Source organism: Myotis brandtii, unplaced genomic scaffold, assembly GCF_000412655.1.
Source record: "Myotis brandtii unplaced genomic scaffold, ASM41265v1 scaffold537, whole genome shotgun sequence".
Taxonomy (NCBI): domain Eukaryota; kingdom Metazoa; phylum Chordata; class Mammalia; order Chiroptera; family Vespertilionidae; genus Myotis; species Myotis brandtii.
In genome coordinates this window covers 203,254-203,607 of record NW_005369971.1, presented here as the reverse complement: position 1 = coordinate 203,607, position 354 = coordinate 203,254, and the positions used below count along the sequence as shown (strand labels likewise).

At 66.4% G+C, this 354-nt stretch overlaps 1 protein-coding gene across 1 annotated transcript in view; it reads left to right on the top strand.

Moving 5' to 3' along the window:
- Positions 1-354, top strand: part of BRD1 (bromodomain containing 1) — a 35,127-nt gene that overhangs the window by 31,948 nt on the left and 2,825 nt on the right. Inside the window, 1 exon segment of the mRNA XM_014549192.1 lies at positions 292-353. Within this exon segment, the coding sequence (XP_014404678.1) occupies positions 292-353 (62 nt within the window).

The following is a 354-nucleotide window of genomic DNA, read 5'->3' as shown; positions in this document are numbered from 1 at the left end:
AGCCTGCGCCGGAGGGACATGTGGGTGGCCCGCCGCCTGGGAGCGAATAGCGTGCCTGTTCTCTGCTTGGTGGAGCCTGTGTCACACGTGACGTTTGAAGAGCCCCTGAGCGCGTGAGGCTCTGTCAGCCTTGGTGTCGCTGCACAGGCGCTGCTCCTGTGCCGTCGGGCTGGGGGTTTGGGGCGACGGCCTCCACGCTGTCACAGATGAGACATTCGGTTCTGGTTTGGGAGGACCTCGCGCTCGGGGCAGCGGCTCTGGCCGCAGAGCTCAGCCGCTGTTTCTTTGCAGGTCTCACCAATGGCTTTGGGGGCGTGAGGAGCGAGCAGGAGCCGGGCAGCCTCCCCGGGAGGA